Genomic DNA, 17,119 nt, shown 5'->3' with positions numbered 1-17,119 from the left:
AATTGCTACTTTGAGTTTAATTAATGTAATTTCCGTATTAAAATACTTTTCATAGTATTATTTATCTGTTCTATGTAAAATACACACATTTTACAGGTAAAATTAAACAAAATAACAGTTAAGCGCATGATAAAGACTATCTATTGGAATCTAAAATGAAGGCAAGAATACATATAAGTTCATTCAAGGTTTTTTGTAAAGCTTAAGTGTGTCAGATGATATGTAATTGATATTGATTTGAAATGCTACTCGAAACAATTTAAAAGCTCGTCAGAAGAACTCAAAGCTGATACTAAAGAAAAAGTGCATAATTTTGAGGAAAATGTAATAAAAAAAATTGCTATATTAAATAAACTAGGTCTATTAGTATTGTAAGTATATGCTCTTCGAAAACTATACAATTTGCAAAAAGTCAAAATAAACTTAGAGTCAAACAAGCTTTCTTATTTTTCCTAGAGATCAATTGGTTGCATTTGACACGAAATACATGCGTTTGTAACACATGAATGGCATTTGCAAAAGAAGTGTTTATTTTATTACATCCAAACACAATACTTATTTATTTTATTAATGATATGAGAATGTTTTTTTTCTAAATAATGTGATTTAACTAATATAAATTTTGCTTAATTAGAAGACGAAAAAATGCATATATATATATATATATATATAAATAAAAAAAATAAACATTTATTTATTTTTAATTCAAAAGATAATTATTACCTAACTGATGAGCTACTAATAGTGAAGCAATACCTGAAATAAGCATAGAACTTGAATTACTTTCAAACGTTATGGCTGAATTATTGACATCGTTATGTATATTCGAACTAGCCTTTCGAAACATGTTTAAATGCTTTTCTAGACGACTAATTCTCTCTTCTTCCTCTTCTTGTTTGTCCATATGATCTTCATTGATAAAATTAGTATTATCCACCATATTGTTGTTACCTTCAGGAGCGTTCATATTTAACTTTTCAGTACTAATATCTTCTTCATTACTATTATTATCAGGTTCTTTATTATAACTATTGTCATGCCCGTTTAAACTAACATTCTGATGCACGTCAATTTTATTTTCTACACTGCTAGGACTCTCATTTTCTTGCTTTATCAAAAATTTTTCATTCTCAATAAAAGTCTTATTATCCTTCATACTGTTGCTACTTTCTTGAGTGCTCACCTTAAACTTTTCATCACTAATATCTTCTTCAGAATCATCATCAATTTCTTCACTGTCATTAGAATCGGTTTCTTTCCCGTCACTAATGTCTTTATCGGGCTTATTATTAATTTCTTTTCTGTCATCGTTATTGGGTTCTCCCTCATCACTAATGTCTTCACCAGCATTATTATACATTTCTTCACTGTCATCAATAACGTGGTTTTCCTTATCGCTAATATCTTCTTTATAACTATTGTTATATATTAATTGTACATTATTTACATTATCTTTCATATTATGCGTAATTTGGCCCATAGCAATATTAATATCACCATTCATAGAATCATTCACTTTTCTCATTTCGGTAGTATATTTACTCTCATAACCAGTGGTATCGTATATATCATCAATGATGCGTTTCAGAGCATCTTTACTAAAAATCTGTTTAAAATAAGGATTCGTTGCATCAGACATTATTTCCACATGTTTATCAAGAATATTTTTAACTTTAGGAAGTTCGAGTTTTCCCGTTTTATAATTTATACATAACAAGGTTTGAAATAAGAGTTTAGTATGCTTTGAAATTTCTAAATGCAATTTTAGAACTAATCTTTCTTTACTCGGCGCATAATTTGAAATATCGATCAAATTTTCTAGACCTTCAATGTATTTATTGACCTTCATATCTTCCAGTTCAACTGCATATTCCAGCTTCAGATTCAAACTTGACAGATAACGTTTTTTGTAAGGGAATTTGATTTTTTCCAAAACAGCTGCGAATAAAATTTTTGCTATTTCTTTATATTTATAGGTATCACTTTCAATATTATTTTCTAAAGAATAAATTATTGTCTAGTATAGTTTTACATTTCATTTTATCAACTTTAGTTGCCTCTATAGGAATAAATACTAATAGCATTAATTGTATAATGATCGACGTTGGAATTAAATACATCATTGGGGTAAAATAAATTTTTAATTTAAAGATATTTAATATCTCCTGATTGTAATACAACAAAATATCATTCTTCAGAACTATATTAATTTAATGTTTTAGCAGTTTTTATGACTCGTCGCTGATAAAATCTTTGTAGTTTTTGTCTGTAAAGATGATAAATTAAAAAAGAACAATAAACAAAAAATCAATAATCATTATCAAATAATTGCTGTTTAATTACAAATTTAGGTCAATTCCCACTTTACGCCTCCCTACATATATAAATACAAAATTTTAATTTTAGCCCTGATTTTCGAAAGTCAAAACGAAAAAAACGAGAAGGATAAAGCAAAAATATTAATAATTTATTAAATATGATAAAAAATTATTATTATTATAATTTCTTAAAAGCATATATCTCAACAAATATGGCAAGATTAGATTTTTAGTCCTACATCTTACAGGAGTTTGATGTTTAATTGCTGCCCAATTTCTTTCTATTGTAATAGTGTGTACCTTAGTTAAAGAGTCTTTAAAATATTTGCTATGACTAACAGTAGCATGTTTCTTGATGTACTCTTCCATTTTAGTGTATCTTTTCCAATTTAGAATGCAGTGTGGAGTCCTTATTAATATATAACATTATTAACTTTTTTAATAGTTCTTTCGATCTATTTAGAACAGGAAGAAAAAATTATTTTCCTTTTTTGTGTCTTTTTAACCATTGCAAACTCCAGACCTTTTCAACTTTATGGCCTACGTTAAATTACGCTTACCAAATTTGCATTCATCAATTTCGACTACTATATCCATACCACTTATTGAAGTCGTTTTTTCTTCCATGTATTTGAAAAAAGCTTGATTTTAATTGAATTCCTTAAGTCATCTAGTAACAGCATAGGAATGCATGTATAACAACTTTGCGATATGAGTTGGCAAAATTTTTGTCATCAAAAGGTTTAGGATCTTTAACATTAAGATGTGATCCAAGTGAGTTTTTACAAAGACGGAATTTGCGAAAAGATAATTTTCTTTTTGGCTTTTTTGTTAATCCATCTCACAACATTTTGCTTGTTTATTCTAAGTTTTACTGTATACAAACATTTACTACATGGTATTTGAAGTAGTTTATATTTTATTACTTTGTATACATCGATAATTTCGTCGTTATTCAGCATAAGAGGGGACAATTGCTAAATATTTAAATAGAAATATACAAGCAAATTACGTCAAATATTTTCACTTTCAAAATTGTAACAAATTCAATTTATCACTTTTTTTTTAATTATGATAAGCTTTTTTGATAAACTAATTTTTTTGTTCTAATATAAAGCTTTTGAAGCTATAAACGCCAAATATGAATGTCTAGAGACAAAATAAATGTTTTTGAGTTATTATATTTTTGTGTAATGTTTTTTAGTGAGACTTTTTTATTTCGAGTTTTTCTCCTTATCGTTTTTTTCGATTTGACTTTCGAAAATCGGGGCTAAAAATAAAAAATTCTTTATTTAGATTGGTAAGAGGGGGACTAAAGTGCAAATGCTCCAAAAAATTATGTAATTACTACTTTTATATTATTATATTTGAATCTGTTAATATTTGTATTTAGTAATATTTGAGCATATTAAATGTATTATTTGCAAAAAATGCCCCTTACAATTACTTATAACACTACTTTTACTATATCTCTCTATTTAATATACTCTTTATCTTTTAACTGTAACTATACAGGTATAAATGTAAGATCTTTAGTTTTTTATATTTTTCAGATTTCAAAAAATTCTAATATTAAATTAAATATTTTAAATTATCAAAATTTGTAATAATCAAATATAAATTTATCAATTTCAACAATAATTAACATTCTAAATTATATGAAGCATTTTCACTTTAGTCCAGCCCCTTACCAATAAAAAATATTTTTGCGCCCTTTTTTTTAAAGTCGAAGCGGAAAAAATGTGGAGAAGCAAAAATCAAAACGATAAAGTTGTAATAAAATAGCATAATCAAAAAAAATAAATTAGGGGGTTTATATTTTTTTTAATTATTCTTCTTTCGCTTATTGATCAAGACTTCTATTTGTTATACATGCTAAAGTATAATAAGGATAAGTCTTAAATATCTCTATAAAAACAATATCATATAACGATATTACGCTTTTCAAACGATATTTCTTTAAAATTTCCATTTATTATATATGATATTTTACTTTTGCTATGGAAAATATAATATATCATATAAAATTGATGTTTTATAGAATGTAAAAATAGACAAAAAGTATAAATATTAATATTACATTATTGCTTGACCTTAAAAATAAATGAAATATTAAAAAAGACCAAACTAATATATATATATATATATATATATATATGTGTGTTACCAGAGAAAGAGCCGGTGGCAGTGCAGATTTGATTTTAGAAGTAGAACTTTTAAATTGGCATTGTATTTTATGAGTCTTCCTTAAATACTTTTGTTTTTTTTTTTGTTTATACGGCGGTCTTTTAAATTATTCAAACAATAAACAATAATGTTAATGTAGGCACTTAAATCTCGTAACAAGCAGATCTAATATATCCGGTAACAATATACTAAAAAAACCTAACCTAGATACTGCTTATAATAACAAATACTAATTTGAGGCTTTGCCCGAGCGTAGTCATTTCTTAGATAGCATTCTATGATGCTTCTCCTGGGTGCTAGAGTCGTTAAAAATTGAATTGTATATATTTTAATTGCCTATGTGGGCATTATTTTCCATCCTCTGGGGATACAGCATTGATTGTGCTGTTTGTGTACTCCTCTGCATTTTCGTTGCGTAAAAGAAAAAGAAATTATTATAGGAAATTAATTCTACAAAATTCATTTGGAGGGAAAACACAAAAAGAATTATTGAGTTTTTTTTATCATCCATTTGTAAAAGTTTAAATCCGCTTTCGTTGTATCGCTCGTGTGATTTGGATCTTCACAGACTATGGTTTCTGTGGAATTATTTATGTTTTTCAACTCCGAATTTTCAGCTTGATTTCTCTTTGCACACACCGCCTCTTTAACAGTCGCCATATCGCTAGTGCGCTTACGTCTCTAGCCACTTCTTTCTACCTTGCATCCTCTGGGTTGTATCCGTATCGTCGTTCCAAAGATCTGGACTCTAGAGTTTTCTTCAGCATAATAGAATTGATGTATGCTTCAAGGTATGATTAAATTATAACTCTCGGTGTACTTTCTGTATTATTTGGTCACCACCATCTTATGTCATTACATAAGGAACTATTTTTGTCCGGGATTTACGTATTAGTCCCAGTTCATTTGCAAGAAGGTTATATTTTCTTAATTTTTCATTCACGACTATAGTAAGTCAATCCTCTTGGCCATGCCAACTTTATTATATTAAACTTCTTTCTTCTTCTTGTCAAACACAAGAATATCAGGCTTAATATGCGTTACATTATATTGGTGGAAATTCTCGTACCTACAATTATTTCCGCAGTATCATTTTCCATGATCTCTTGTACCGAGTGTCCACGTATTTTCTTTGTCTTCTTAAACCCTTCATTTAATACACTGTAAGAGATGAATGCATCTATTACCTCTGTATGTCTTTTCATGTAATCAAAACTTAACATTCGATCGCACTTGGTAGCTAAATGACCGATCTTCCTATGAGATTTACAATGAGGAAGTCGTCTTTCCTGTCCAAAGAAAATATTTTTATCCTGTAGAAAGTTGTAAATTGCTTCGAATCAAGCCTGGTTGTTTCCTTTAAACAGCTAAGTAGAAGAGTTTATAATGCTTATCAAACCTCTAACATTGTTTGAATCAAATTTCCATGGTACGTCCTTATGTCAATTTTGTCGTAAAGCGGTCTTGTCGAGTTATATTAGCATCTTCTATGTTATGTCATTTAAAAAGCTATACCTAATCCTTAAATACTCGTTAATTAAAAACAAATAATTTTTGCTCTACACGTCTTTTTAAGTTCGCTATGTGTCTTTCTGAGCCTTTTCTAGATCCATCTTATGTGTTATATATATATTCAGAGCAAATTTTTGCTTCTATCTTCATACTTATAGGGCCTCTTCCCATTTCGGATCTAGGTTTCATTGGATTGAAAATGAAATAAAATAATGTAGCAATTAATTAGTTACAAGTCTAGATATAATGTAAAATACAATGTTATTTGTCATATTTTTTTTGATAATATCTAAATAATTTAGTAACCATTCAAATTTAAAGTACGTAGAAATATGGATGATCAGTATTTAATCAGATACGACAATAAATCAATCCAAATCGAGCTAAATTATATATTATTTGATATTTATTACACAAAAAAATAAATAAAACTTTGTTTTTAATTTAAAATATTTGTAGATGATAAAATATTAAGAAGTAATTAATAAAAAATAATTAAAAATTAGAATATCTAAACGCTGTAAACAACGCCGAGAATCAATTTTTAAAGAACGTATAAATCTTATTGATGGCCAGTGAACCCTTTTAAACTATGTGTGTACAAGCAAGTATAATTTGAATATGTGTTTTAACATATATAGATCTTTTTGTTCGCTTTTTTCAAATTCATCTACTTATACGAGAAACATTATCTATAAAGTCTTTAATAAAATTACCTCAAGCGGGAGATATCAGTAATAAAGAAGTTTTCTATGAATTGTTGCCTCAAGGGCCCCTTAATTTATAGTAAGTTACAACTCACAAACAAAAAGCTTTTTGGTACCATGTTCTAATTAATTAAATCCTTTTTAATGAAATTTTTAAAAATATACAACAATGAATAAAGACAAGTGACTGTTTATTTTGCAAAATCTGAAATATATTGTGATATCACATCAAATAGTTAGATAAAAGAAAATATTTATGTCTTATAAAATCATACTTTACGTCACCTAGTTATACGTCGCTTAAGATAAGTCAAATGATTTAAAAATTTCGTTTACATTCTAATAGCTAATATTTTGGGTTGCGGAAAAAAATTTATGTTACAAAGATAACATAAATAACGAGAATGTTGTCTATAAAGTACAGGACAAATCTAAAAATAGAAGCAAAACTTTTTTTTAAAAAAATAGATTTATTATAGAAAACCAATTTCACAACGATTGAACTGTTGTAAGTTTTAATATTTTTTAAGTGGTTAGAAAAACACTATCTATAAATAATTTTTGTGGCGGTTAAAAAACAATCCATTCTCGATCTACTCCAAGCAATATGTTTATGTTTGTTTTTTTTTTGTTTGGATTAAGAGCGAGCATAAGATTAAAAATTTGACTATAGAATTCACAGTGATTGTCTCTACTGTCTTTTCTTTAAACAATTAATGAGGAAAAATGACCGAATATAAAATAAAGCTTTTCGCAGTCATTTAGTGGTACTATTATAAATATACGTATATTTTTATTTAATTTTTTTTAATTTATAGATGATTAGATTTGGGAAAATGTTAATGATGTTACCTAAATATAAGTTTTATATAATATTCTTATGTGTTTTTATCAATTTTTGCGCTGTTTTAATATATTTTTTGTATACTACATTTTTCTTAGTTAAAAATCCAAAAATGGGTCGAAAAAAAAAAATTTTGCCTCATAAGTGGATTTCCCACAATGGAGCTTTGCAAATATTTAAACAGGCGTTTTTTGGCACATTTTCCATTTAATAACTGTACTTAGTTTTATCTTATTTAAAAGCATGTCTAAGTCTCAAAATATAGTTTTACTTTATAATAATATCTGTATATGTTTGTTTCATTTTTGCCTCACTAACATAGTTAGCAGCAATACAAATTTTATTAAGTGGCACATGACCATTTAGAATCACGCATTGTAAAATGAACCCGCATTGAAAATTGAAAAAAAATAAAAATAAAAAAGAGACTTAACAATTTATTTTTTAAAAAAAAGATGATTTATCCGTTAATTTTTCAGTATTTGATAAGACCAGAGGAACTATTAAAGGGGCTCATATTGCTCGTCCTGGTTTGTTCAGGTTTAGACCGAATATCTCTCTTGTAAAAAAACAAAATCTCTCAATTTGTTTGGTATTATATCTCGGGATCGTTAAAATTTGCGAAATTGACGACGTACTTAAAATTCCTGTGCGACATTCTTGTGATTTGTCTAATGCGACATCATATGCTCTTCGTTGATGTATGATCACAAAAAATCAAGTAATAAATTATCTTGTTTTACCTCAAGAAGAATACGCCACATTTATACTAGCTACAAGACAAGTAAGGAACATGCTGGTTTTGTAATGTTAATTTTTTAATAAACTCATGTTATTTTCATATGCTTAAAGCTCATCTGTTTTAAATAAATTTTTTTACCAGTTTTGTCATTATTAAAAAGGGTTCTTTACAATTTCAATGCGGGATCCAAACATCCACGCAACTAAAATGTTTTTAACATCGTAAAAATAGTCTTTTATATATTTATGTAACAGAATTTGGCCTTAAACTTTATATATATTTGATTATGACACATATATTAAATTATAGGCGCGACGGTCCGGGCCCGGGCCTTCCCTATTTTTTACGAATTAACCCGGGTACAGACCTTAAAGTGGGGAAATGTTTTTACGAACCATATACAAGAGTCGAAATTTACAGATTTGTTTTGAATTTCATTCGGAATAACATTTCTTGAGCTATAAAACTTTTTGTTTTTTGATGACTTTTTCAAAAATATTTTACCCTTATGGAATGTCTAAAGCCGCTTGATGATAGGTCAAAAATCTTCCAAGACCCACATGAGGTAATATGTTAGCTAGTGGATGAAAATAAGGCAAAATTAGCCATAGAATGTATGAATTTTATTGGGAAAATGTTATTTACTACGGACGATTCGTACATAGGCTGCCACAAGTTTAATTGTAAAGGAAAGGATGGATGTGGAGCATCATTGGAGTTTTTGATAAAATTTCCATCTCTAGTCCATGGATACCTATACATAATTATTCTTATATTCTGTATTCATTCACTGAAAGCAGTCTACACTAAACTTAAACAAAAAAATTTCGTGCGTCAGTTTCCAGTATCTTCAGGGCTAAAAAAACATACGAAGCACTGAAAAAGGAAAACATCAAACACCAAAAAAATAAGAGAGATCGAAGAAGTTACACAACCCGATGAAACAGTTATTGTAAAGGGGAAATTTGCCAAATCACCATCGGAAAGATATGACCCAGTCAAAAACTGTGAATTGTTGGTACAGCTAACGTTAGAATTGGAATCGAGATAATACCTTACCGGACTATCTAGACGATGACACAGTTTTGAAAAAATACATAAAAAATAAAACGATTTATATACCTGATTGGCACAAGCCTATCGCTGAAGTAGAATCCATCAACAGTGATCATCGCACTGTAGTCCTCGATGTTGGTACAAAAACCAAGCAGGAGAGACCACAAATTTCATAGAGGTAGTCTGATCACATGATAAATGTGAAATAATAGCTAGAAAAGGGATCATGAAAGTGCGAACCCTGGTTTTTTGGAGGATTTAAATGAAAAAGAACGTGCTCAATATAAACAAAAATTAAGAGTTGTAGAGAGTTTTTTATTGAAATTATGAAAGATTTTTAAATAAAAAAATATTTTTATTATAATCATTTTTTTCGTTTATCTCTAATGGTCCCCCCTTAGAGATAAAAAAGTCCGGGCTCAGATCGTTGCGCTAAATTATGGTAGTTTTTAAAATCAGAATTCTTTAAAGTGTTAAATGCAAATAGTTGATATTTAACGACACAAAAAAAATTTTAATATCAATATGTAGAAGCCAAATGTATTTTCTTGGTTTTTTTTGCTTTTCTCTTTCGCACTTTTTTTCTTCACGTCTTTCAAATTTCCGTTTTAATTAAAATAGAAATATTTTTATTTTAAGCTGAAATGATTCGAATAAAACTGATATATTTGACATTCTCAAAGCAATTAATGCATTATAATTAAAGAATCTAGTAAATTTTAAAACAGCCAATAGCAACATAATCTTAGAATTATTGTTTCAATGAATAAAATATTAATTTCTTGAGGAGGTAACATGAGTCTGTCTAAAAAAGCACTTTTTTAAGTTTCTATTCTAAAACAATAGAAATTACTAAGAAATGCCATTATATTGTTGTTTCTTTCAATATTATCATAATTTTTTTTTTTGACATATAATATTCATTTTATGTCATATGTAAATTTAAATAAAATATTTCTTAAAAGTTTGCTAATTTAAAACATGTTTTTTTTAGCCCATAAATGATATTGAATTTTGATCAAATTTTTCACGATTTCATGAAACTCTGCAATTATCAAAATGCCTGTAAAATATCGTCTTTTATTACTTACAATACAGCAGGAGGTAAAGGACACAGGACTGAATTATTCAAAACTCTTTTAAATAATGTATCTGATGAATCTATAAAAATAGGAAATATTTTCGAACTATTCCAAAGTGCACTTTTAGTAATGGACGATGTCATGGACGAATCAGATACAAGAAGAGGAGTGGAATGTTACTATAAGAAAGAAGGAATGATATCTCTTAAATATACACAATATTTTATTGTTGGCATAAGTAGAATATCAAGAAATATAAAATTTAAAAAGGATAAGCATTTAAAATCATTATATCTTAAATGTCTATGGAATACGTGCCTGGGGCAAACACTGGATTCTATAAAAAATAAAATGGAGGAATATAAACTGGATTTATTTGATAAAATAGCGGAATATAAAACATCAAAATATACATTTTATTATCCAATATCAATTGGGTATGCCTACATTGGGCAAGATGAACCAGTTAATTTATATGAATTTTGCAGATTATTAGGAATCAAATTTCAAATGCAAGATGATTATCTTGATTTCTTCCCAGAAATTAGTAAAAAGACAGGGACTGACTTGGAAACTTTAAAATTGACATTTTTTACTTGTAAATTGGCCGAAGGGAATTCTAATACGGCCAGAGAATATTTCAAGACGGGGAAAGTTACGAATGAACTTTTAGTAGAAATAAAATCATTTTTCCCAGAGTTCAAAATAAGGATGAATGAAATTACTGAGAAGATGAGACATCTTGACGGGGGTATAAACAAGAAAGTACTTGAGTTTATAGGTAAAATATTTAAAAATCTGGAATAAAATTTTTTAATGTTAAAAAAATATGAGTTTTTTTTACAGAACTTTGCTCTTCTTTTATTTTTTTGATATGTAACAAATTGTTTGGAGTATAAAAATTCTTATAGGTATCCAAACTATTTATTATGCATCTATATTATATAAGTGTTTCGGCGCTGTGGTACAATTTTGTATAACTGTATCGTTAAATTAACTCAAAATAGCCTGATTTACGAAAGTGTTTTTTTTAATATCACTGTGTTTGCTTGATGGTCTAGAAGGGGAAAATAGCTAAAAAAATCACAATATTTATTTTACACATTTTTTTAGAACAAAAAACAGGTCTCAATTTTGATACTTCGGGCATTAAGGCCATAAAGAAATCAGATATACCTATGCATGAAATAATGCGAAACATTGATTGTTTTTATCATCGCATAACGACACTTTACACTTTTATAGAACCAGGAGGTCAGTTTCCTTCAATTATTAAATTTACACTTATTTCTAGAAACCATAAATATTTTCATGACCAATACAATCGCGACGCACGTCATTATAGGGTAGTACTTGTACACCTGTCCGTGGTCTTTTTGAAGGTACTGTGGTGTCTTGTCGACTGTTGGTACAAGGTCTTCCCCTTTTATTGTTTGAGTGACTTTGATATCTACATAAAGTATCGGCAAGCACAGTTCTAAAATCTGCTTACTTCATAATATTCTTATGAAGCGTTCCTTTCACTGTGTTTACTTTTTTGTATAGTACCCAAGCATTGATGACAGTCATGTCTAACAAGTGGTAGAAGAGCCCCGTTGTCCAATTTCTCGACTTTATGCAGATGCTATAACGACCAATATAGCTATCTATCAAATCGACGCAGCCCAAGTGTGCATTATATTCTTTTACGACCCGAGGACATGATACTTAAACATTGGCCTTTAGTTTTTTTTCGTAGCGGGTAATAGTATTCGCTGGTTCAGCGCCAACATACGTGGAAAGTAATAGTACTTGTTTGTTGTCTTTCCAACTTGTGGCCGAAAATTCTTGGCCTTCGTGAGAGGCTACATTTTCGTGGTATGTTCCTCTGGGTATGTTAGACTTCATAATATGCTGTTTCTCCGGCAACTTGCACGACTTTCCAAGCCTGTTTCTCTGTACTGTTCCAAGACAATAAATACCTTCGTTGGTCAAGTAATGTAGCAGAGGAATATTCATATAAAAATTTTTAAAATAAGTTATATGATTGACGTGCCTTAGTACTGGTCGTAACAATCGAATAACTGTATTCGATACAGCTCCGAGGTCTGGTTCGCCAGGTAAAAAGTCTATGTTCTTAGCTCCTGAGTAAATCTCAAAATTGTAGGCATGCCCAGACAGAGAGCATAAAACGTATAATTTGAAGCCACTTATGGGGCTTGTTGGGTAAGTATTGTTTCATAAAATGTTTAATTTTAGTTGAACACATTTGCTTGTCTAGTGATAGACGATGCTCAAATGGTACTGTAATAAAATTTTATGTTCAAATTGTCTATCTTTGGTCTTTCTTTATGCAGTCGGTCGTGCTGGAGATGATCAATGGTCAAATGTTTAGAGTCGTCATTCATGTGAAAAATCTGTCGAATTTTATCAAATCTGTTGCGATTCATTGGATTTGCTATGGGTTTAAACTTTGTAATGTTTGACCAGTATGACCTGACACTAGGATAATGATATACACTAGTAAAAATAAGAATTCCAATAAATTTTCGTAATTCTAAGACAGTTACAGGTTCTGTAAAGTTGGGATTCTTTTGGAAAGCATATTTATTTGACTCGTCCACTAGAAATCTCAAAATTTCTTCACAGAAAAAATAAGAAAAAAACTGAAAAGGAGTGTCTAAGTTCATAATTTCTTGTGAATACTCAGTGTTTTCAGCAAACTGAAAAGCATTTTGGACTATATCCATGATCTTTACTCTCCACACTAAGTTTCTAGAGTTGAAAGCTGCAGTTTACAGGCTGTTCTGGCTGCTAATTGTAGGAGTTGGGCTTAGTTCAACAGTCTCTAAATTATGTTGCATGTCGGTATCTACGTTTGTTGCATGCGGATCTGCCTCAAAGTTTGGGTCAGTGTGATAATTACCTACATTCTCTTCATCTTCTACTTCCATCAGACGATCTCTTAGGCTCGAATAATAGTCTATATCATCTTCATTGTCGGTGGAATCGTCTTCCGAAATTTCACCATTTTCTAACCGCTTCAACATTGTCTCAATCTCTTCTGGTCGCATTTTTGATAAATTTCTATAATAAAATAAAAATAAGTAATCCCAAATCCAAGTCATGCAAAAAAATAATGAAACATGAGTTCAAAAAGATTTTGTAGCTAAAGAATTGGTAGGTAGGTTTTATGTAGGGCGGAATGCCTGAAGTATCAAAATTGATACTCACAAAAATAGCACTAGTTTCTTCAAGTAAAACATGCACTCGCAAAAAATAATTATATCATAGCAAAAATAATATATTCTGTTACCTAAAAAGTATTTATATTCTTCAGAAAACCCAAATATATAAAATTTTATTCGACAAAACTTTTAGTAAAAAGTGTTTATTTGTTCACTTTGCCGCGAAAATAATATGTCATAGACAAAATAAAACTATAATGACATTTGTTTTTTTTTAATTACGTTGGAAAGAATATTAAACAACAGTAAAATACGTACGGCCAACCTATAAAAAAAACGAATAGTAATTGAAACATTCGGTTTGAAATATTGGTATCAAAATTGAAACTCTAGGTTATTAAGGGTTAAAAACAACATTTTACTTGGCGATTGCGTTACAGCTATTGCCAAATTTTTTTTCCACTCGTAAATCTTTCTAATCGATTCGTTGTTATATTTCCATAGAAATAGGCTCTAAACTTCTCTTCCGCGTAGTAAATTTAATTCATTTTTAAAGAGATTGTATTTTTTGCGTACTTAGTCGCTGAACCTCTCATGTTCATTAATATTAAAAATTTTTTCCGTGAATTTGTTTTAGATACATTTTGTTTGGGAACTTGCATTTTTTTAGCTTTAAATTCTCGAAAAGAGCATGTATTCATAATAAGCAGTTAAACTTCGTAGTTTTTATCTCATTTTTTAATCTACAAACTAACCATAGCAGGCAATATATGATTTTAATTTGTATGTATTCTGACAAGTACTGCCATTTTCGATAACAATTTTCTACGATCTTTTGTGCTGAGTAAACGTATGTCATTTCAGCTTCTAAAAACATAATATATTGAATATCTGTGATGATTTTGCTGACGCCATCCCTGCTTTTTTATAAATTGAAAACTCAACTTAAGATCATCTTTATAAATTTTACAAAATGATCTTTCATGGTATCCGCCCCGAAAACATTGTTTTTTTGTTCGCCGTATTATTTTTTATGTTGTAGTGTGCGTTACTTTTACTTGGGTCTCTTTGTATCCTTCTAAACAATTATAAGAGTTCTGCTGCCTATATACACATTTTAATAAACTTTAAACCGATTTACATGCTTCTATATGGTTGTTATTTTTTAAAGGGGAGGATTCCTTAACGAGACTTATTTTTTTTACAATACTATGCATATTTTTGGTTATTTATGAAAAATATGTTCATTTCGTCTAATCATGCTAATTTCAGGGTTGTTCTCGGCCCGGTGAAAAGGTTATAGACTTATACTATGGTTTATAAAAATCTAGAGGAATGTTTTGGCTTTCAATAATATGCATGCCATTTTGATCTTGTGTTGTTTAAATAGGAACAAGTTATTTAACCGGCTACCGATCAAAAGATTTGTACTTCATCAGTACTTCCAACACTAATAAAGACTTTAGAAATATTGATTGTATTACTCTGCAATTTGGTAGGGATAATTGATGACCCAACCCTATTCAAAGCAAAAATTTTATTTATAACATACTGAATCTTGCTTTTTTATCTCTAGAGAATTATGAGTTACAATGAGAAACACCTCTTTTAGATAGGAAAGTAGGTTCGTATGTTATTCTAAGGTGTTTATATTCTTTTCAACTCCAAGTGCCATTGGGTATACTATTGCTACTAAGTTTTTTAGCTTTACCTCTTTATTTCCAATTTATAACTGTTAGGTGGTTTATTACTATTTCATAATTTTGAAACTTCACCAGTTGTTTGACAACTTAAGAGTGTTGAAAATATAATGTGTTTTGTTAGTGAAAACAAAGTTGTTTTATTACAATTTTAAAAACTTTGTGCCTTGTTAAAAGACATATTTTGTTTTTAATAATTATGAAAAACATTGTTATTATTTATGAAAAAAAATGTTTTTTTGCTATTTTAGAATTTTTTTATTATCTTTAAATTTTAAATTTTAAAAAAATTACAATATCAAACTAGTTGTATTATAAAAGACCTGTTTTCGATTACATAAAAAAACAAATAATTTTTTTACTATAATATGTGATACTTTTGTTATAATATAATAAAAACCATTTATTTATTGATGAAAATTAGATTTGATCATTTAGCTACTATATTTTGTAATTTTTATATGATAAAATATTTTCGATAGTAAAAAAATAACGTTTGTTTATCACATTAAATCCAAATTGAGTTTATTCGCTATCATATTAAAACATACCAAACATACAATAAGCGATATAAATAACTTCTGATGTATGATTTACCCTTTAAATTATCTTAGAAAGTATTCTTATAAGATTTCAAGTTTAATATTTTAAAATTAATATAATATTTGCATGAGAAAGATAAGTATTAGAAAATAAGAGTATGGCGATTTTTTATTTATAAAGCATTAAATCAAAAGTATATAAAGATATATGGTAAATATGTATATTGTACTTCATGTTGTAATAAAGTACATTTACAAGAAGATTTATATTCGTTTTATGTTATAATCGCAGGAGTAAAAAACTTTATTATTTTTTCCACAAGGATTTACAAAAGGGGTTTAATCGTTACAGTGCCATAAAATTAACATTTAAAAATAAGTAAAAAAGTTTTTAAATAAAATTTTTCTTGCTCTTGTCTTTTCTTCAAACCCATCATATTTCTATAAACCCCAGGTCCCCCACAGCTATAATTTAAAATCAAAACATTATCAAGACTTGTTATAATTTGACTTTCTGCAAAATGAAAGGTTTAAAATCTTGCCTTAAGCATAATTAATTAATCCTTCTATTGGATTTAATTGTAGAGAATAAGGAGGCAAAAACTTATGATTGATGACTAGACTGTTTGAGTTTTGTAAGACTTCCCGTGAATGATAAAACTACATTGTTAAAGATAATTGTAAGTTAAGGGTTAAATTTATTAAATATATATTTTCAACATCCACGCACCAAATTTAGATTTGAGTGATGAATTTATCTTTACTACTTCCTACGCCTACTATTTGGCTCTCAAAATAAAAATGCATTTATATGTCAACTGGCCATGGGCTGCGCTTTACTCAATCGCGTCTTACTATCCCTTCTAGTACTGGTCTTTGTGGGACTTGAATTCCCTGTTATAATACATACAGTCTATGGGCATGTGATTTTTCTTTTCACATGTCTTCCCAACAATGAAATCGGATATTTTCCGCCTTTTTAATTCTTCAACTATACACAATTTCTTTTTGATTTTCTTATCTTTTTAAATCTCTCTGGATTTTTGAACACTGGTGGTTCAGCTATCTTGTCACGATAGCTTTAATGTAAATAGTGGGATGCCACTACACTCAATCTCGACAACTCTTATGCCAGATCTTATTACAGTCAATACTGTTTCTCCATAGCTCTTCATAGCTACTCTAATTCTTCACCTATCTGGGTCCCTCGAACGATGCAAGCCATCACATTCTCTTCTGTTAGACAACCAACCATCCCATTC

At 28.7% G+C, this 17,119-nt stretch overlaps 3 protein-coding genes across 3 annotated transcripts; 1 reads left to right on the top strand and 2 right to left on the bottom strand.

Moving 5' to 3' along the window:
• Window positions 1-700: 700 nt before the first annotated feature.
• VNE69_07005 (putative SP-containing protein) lies at window positions 701-2,123 on the bottom strand (the record flags this gene model as incomplete). The annotated part of the gene is made up of 2 exons (XM_065474009.1): window positions 701-2,017; window positions 2,049-2,123. The coding sequence occupies 2 exons, from the start codon at window positions 2,121-2,123 to the stop codon at window positions 701-703; spliced, it is 1,392 nt and encodes a 463-aa protein (XP_065330081.1).
• An 8,244-nt stretch (window positions 2,124-10,367) lies between these two features.
• On the top strand, window positions 10,368-11,255 carry VNE69_07004 (farnesyl pyrophosphate synthase (FPPS); the record flags this gene model as incomplete). Its single annotated transcript, XM_065474008.1, has 1 exon — window positions 10,368-11,255. The coding sequence occupies one exon, from the start codon at window positions 10,368-10,370 to the stop codon at window positions 11,253-11,255; it is 888 nt and encodes a 295-aa protein (XP_065330080.1).
• Window positions 11,256-12,155: 900 nt separating this feature from the next.
• Window positions 12,156-13,501, bottom strand: VNE69_07003 (piggyBac transposable element-derived protein; the record flags this gene model as incomplete). Its single annotated transcript, XM_065474007.1, has 2 exons — window positions 12,156-12,375; window positions 13,227-13,501. The coding sequence occupies 2 exons, from the start codon at window positions 13,499-13,501 to the stop codon at window positions 12,156-12,158; spliced, it is 495 nt and encodes a 164-aa protein (XP_065330079.1).
• Window positions 13,502-17,119: the final 3,618 nt, after the last annotated feature.

The sequence above is a fragment of the Vairimorpha necatrix genome, chromosome 7, assembly GCF_036630325.1.
Source record: "Vairimorpha necatrix chromosome 7, complete sequence".
Lineage (NCBI taxonomy): Eukaryota > Fungi > Microsporidia > Nosematidae > Vairimorpha > Vairimorpha necatrix.
The sequence above is the reverse complement of the archived record's forward strand: the minus strand, read 5'-3'. Positions and strand labels throughout refer to the sequence as shown.